The sequence below is a fragment of the Echinops telfairi genome, unplaced genomic scaffold (assembly GCF_000313985.2).
Source record: "Echinops telfairi isolate 266 unplaced genomic scaffold, ASM31398v2 ScPeMD7_9;HRSCAF=40, whole genome shotgun sequence".
In the NCBI taxonomy this organism is placed as follows: Eukaryota; Metazoa; Chordata; class Mammalia; order Afrosoricida; family Tenrecidae; genus Echinops; species Echinops telfairi.
In genome coordinates, this window is record NW_022103906.1 from 96,740,410 (window position 1) to 96,744,808 (window position 4,399).

Consider the following 4,399-nt stretch of genomic DNA (forward strand, 5'->3'; position numbering starts at 1 on the left):
CACACACACACACACACACACACACACACGCAGGAGAAGGATCACTCACATAGACTTCTTCTCCAGGTTCTCCAGGTTAATCTTGAGTGTGTTGTACGTGGCGGTTCGGGACTTCAGGTCCGTCTCAATTTGTGTCAGCTGCTGTTGGTCACCAGCACAAAGACTCCAGTGAGGACCTGAGACCCCGGAGGACTTTTCAAGAGCGGTCACCAATTGCTCAGAGTGCACTTGAGACAAAGATCTGGCCCCTTGCATGTGCCCAGTGCTGGCTTCTGTCCCTCACTCCTCAGACGGCAGACGTGGCTGCGCGGGGCTCTGGGGCAGGCAGGCAGGGTGGGGGCTAATTCCCCTCCTCCACGGACCTTCAGACTCTGAGATGCAAAGGGCTTCCACTGTGTCACACAATTGCCCGGGTATCTTCCTGACGTCGAGCCCATCCTGGGTGTGTGGAAGCCCCCTAGTCACCAGCCCCAGCCGTGCCGGGGCTTCCGGAGCTGGGGTTGACCCCCATGCAGTGCCTCCACGCCTAGCCGTGCAGGGATGCAGGCCCCCTCCCTGAGCTCAGGTAAAAGGCTCCTTTCGGCTTCCAGCCAGGCCATGCATGTGATGGCTGAAGGCAGGGGTGGGCCCGGGGAAATCACCCACACCAGCTAACACCGCAAGCCTCGCCGAAGAGCAATAGATCCAGCAGCCATCCCGTGAGGAGGGTGGCCCGACTGGCCACATCTAGTCATTGTTGAGCCAACAAGCTCAACACATCTGCTGTTGTGTTGATGTATTTCCAGCCACAGTCCCTCCCTCTCAAGGCACGGGATGGGCTTGTCCTCCCCACACTCAAAGTCAGCGGGCCCCGGCAGAGCCCTCGAGAGCCTGTGTGGTTCCCTTCCCGCAGCAGCCAGGACTGTGCCAGCTGCTAGACCGACAGCGGTCCTTGGCCCCACTCCCCAAGGAGTCAACGTGGAGCCGTGCCCCTCCAGGCAGCAAGGGGCATCCCCCCCACTGAGAAAGAAGCCAAGACTGCAGTCAGCCTGCTAGGCCTGGGCTTTTGTGAACCTGCAAAGTAGCCTGGCCCATGGGGACTGAGCCCAGCCCAGCCCAGCCCAGTGCGGGGCACCCTGCAGGGACCAGTGGAAGAGACTCAGGGCACTAGGCTTGGCACCTCTATAGAGTCCCTCCCATCAACACCCGCACCAGCCTCTCAGCTCTCTATTTTTTGGGTTGGGGTGGGGGGCAGGTGGGGCCAGCTTTCCTGCTCAGTCCAGCATCACCATGACTGTGTGGGCCTCCAGCCCCTTCTGCAAACTGGAGGTATTGCCCCTGCCCAGCCTTCGCTCCGTGACCTGAATCCCCAGTGCAGGGTGCCCACTATGAACTCCAGATCCGCCGCTCCCTCTCAGGCTGCTGGACTGTGTGGGCTGGTACGGTGCTGGGAAGCCGAAAGCAAGTGCCAACACCCGAGGGCGGCCCACTGAGGACACCTGTCAACGGGGCTTCCAGACTAAGCTGAACTAGGGGAAGAGGCTGACCAACCAGCCCCAACAGCCTTCGGAAAAGCGGCGGCATGTTGTCTGAAGATAAGCCTCGGAGGGTGGGAAGGCACCCAAAATACGGTTTCAGACGGACCCGAGAAGACTCAAAGCCCTTGAGGTCTGCCGGAGGAAGGCTACGCACAGCCAGAAGGGAGAAGAGCAAGACTGCACCTCAGGTGCCGTGGACAGGTCATTAGAAAGGCCAGTTCTCGGAGAGGGGCGGGGCGAGTGAGAAAGAGGACGGCCCTCGGGAAGATGGACGGACAGACACAGACTGCAGCCAGGAGCTCCACCAGCAACGACTGCGAGACTCGGGGAGCGAGCGTCTTGTCCTGGGGAGCGGGTGCGGGAGCAGCTCCGTACTGCATGACACGCCTACTCCTCCCAGGATGGGCGACCTGCTCAGACATCCAGTCGGGCCTCGATCGACCCCCAGGACCCCACCGGAGAAGGGAGGGGCTCAGCTCCTCCCTCAGCACTCTGACAGGGTGTCTCTACTATTGGGTTCAGGCCTGAGCCCAGGTCCAGGGCACCCTGTGCATGTCCCTGGCACAGGAAGGAGTGAGGGGGCACTGCCCAGCAGATGCTCCCAACACACCTGAGACCTCGTGCCCTCTGACCGCAGTGACCTCGTGTCCTCTGAGCCTGTGTGCAGGTGGAGAAAAAGGGGATCCTCAGAGCCGGTGGCCCCCTGCCTCTCCCTCAGCCACTCTGTGGGTCCACTGGGCAGGCGAGAACCCACTCTCCCTCTCTGCTGCAGTATTGCCACCGCAGGTGCCCTGCTCTGCGAGGTGCCCTGACTGTGCTCCCATCCCTGGCACATCCTCCCATCCCTGGAGGAGCTGCCAGCACCTCCCAGCTGGGCTCAGGGAGCCATGCTGACCGCCCTTGACTGGGCTGGTGCTCTCTGGGAAAGCTGGGCTGACGGGGGCAGCCCCTCCTTGAAGCGCCTTCCAGAATCACTGCCCTGTTGTCCCAGGGCCGCTCAGGCCTCTGGGAGGGAAGCTGTGGCCTGAGGAGCCCCGCCCAGATTCCCCAAACCTCCCAGCGTCCCTTAGTTCACGGAAGGCAGGCTGGCTCTCCGGACACCCACAGAGCCACACAGGGCTGGGTCCTGGAGACCCATCTCCTGCCCCTGACCCGCCCATCCCCACTGGGAACAGGGTGGCTTTGTTCCCGGCATCCCTAGGCAGTCTCACCCAACCAGCCAGGACAGACAGACCTGGCGTTCCAGGGTGTTCTGGTGGTGTACTGGGTTACACACGCACTGGGCTGCCAACCTCAAGGTCAGCAGTTCGGACCCACCAGTCACCCTGAGGGAGAAGGACAGCCTCGCCTGCTCCCGTGAAGAAGTTCACCCTGTCCTATGGGGCAGCTAGGAGCTGGCCTCAAGCCAATGCAGTGGATTCGGCTGGGCTTGTAATCGGGGCGGGAGGGAGCAGGCAGGCACTGACAGTCCACAGGGTCTCAGAACTGTCTTTAGAGCCCGCCCTCAGTGGAGACAGGCGGCCCATCCTGCTGTAGACCAGTCTTCTAAGGACCCATCTCCCTGCAGTTTGTTTCCATACCGGCACAGCGGGGATTGTCGGCACCACTTCATTTGCTGCCCTTGCTGCTGTCATGGGGAGCTCAAACCAGGAGCGGGGACACTTGGGGGGCAGTGCTGAGTGATGAGCAGGAGCCTAACAGTCCCTCTAGGCAGCCCCCCTAGGCTTTGGGGAGAGGAGCCCTGGGCATGGTGATTACCCATTGGGCAGCAAGGCCACTTCTACTCTGCCTGGTGATGAGTCGGAATCAGCTTGGCGGCAGTGACTTTGATATTTTGGAGGCGTTAGGGCTCTGGAAGCAGCAGAGAGACACGGAGACAGCAAAGCACTTTCATCCTGTAAGCAATCGCCTGAGGGGCAGGCTCAGGTCTTCCAGAGGGGTGAAGGAAGGGGCGGAGCTGCATTATCGGAAAATTTAACAAATTGACAGCCCAGGGGTTCATGACTGGGCCTGAGAGCACGGCTCAGAGACCTCAGCTGTCCCTGCAGAGGGCAGAGAAGAGGGGGCAGGACAGAGCTTAAGGAGCCTTGGAGGCACCATGCGTGAACAGAAAGGTCAGTAGTTCAGCCCCACCAGCTGCTCAGGGACGGCACGGAGGCTGTGTGCTGCAGTAAAGACTCACAGCCCCAGAACCACAGGGAGCAGTGTACTTCCGTCCTACTGAGCCGCTCGCAGAACAAGGGCCCAGGGGCAGCGGGCTTTACTGGTCGGTGGGAGGGGGGCAGGTGGTTGGCTGTCCTAGTTCACCTGACCGTGGACCTGGAAAAGGGTCACATCTTGGAAGTTCACCCGGGAGGCCTGGGCTCTGTCTGGATCAGAGGCGGGAGGGAGGACAGCTGAAAGGCGGCAGCAGGGGCCCAGCCCGTCTCCGCAGAGTCATGGCCACCCAGCGGCATCTTGGGCAGAGATGTAAATTGAATGCGTCTCCCAAAAATGTGTGTCATAAACCCTACACCTGTCTAGGAGCTGCGAAGGCTCAGTGGTTAAAGCATCGGCTAGGAACGGAAAGGTGGGTGGTTTGACCCCAGCAGCTGCTCTGTGGGTGAAGGATGTGGCCACCGGCTCCCCTTCAGGGGACGGGCAGCTAACTGGTCTGGTCTGGTCTGCTCTATAGGCCTGACTTGCTGTTCGGCATATCTGTCCACATAACCCCACTTGTGAATTGTCCGCTTCGTGATGTTCCTGCGGCCGTCGTGTCTAGGTGTGGCTTCAGCCAGTCACTCAGGGATGTAAAAGGGCAGATTGGCATGGAAGAAAGCTGGCTGCCACACGGAGAGCTTCTAGAAACCCTGCAGAGCTCCCGAGAGACACTTGAGAGCCTA

The 4,399-nt window shown here is 60.8% G+C and overlaps 1 protein-coding gene across 3 annotated transcripts in view; it reads right to left on the bottom strand.

The window, feature by feature from the left end:
• The window catches only part of ATP6V1C2 (ATPase H+ transporting V1 subunit C2), a 65,904-nt gene that overhangs the window by 19,675 nt on the left and 41,830 nt on the right, over nucleotides 1–4,399 (bottom strand). For all 3 annotated transcript variants that reach the window (XM_004696033.2, XM_004696034.2, XM_045286957.1), the window contains one exon: nucleotides 50–141. In XM_004696033.2, the coding sequence (XP_004696090.1) occupies nucleotides 50–141 (92 nt within the window). The remainder of the gene's footprint in view (nucleotides 1–49; nucleotides 142–4,399) is intronic.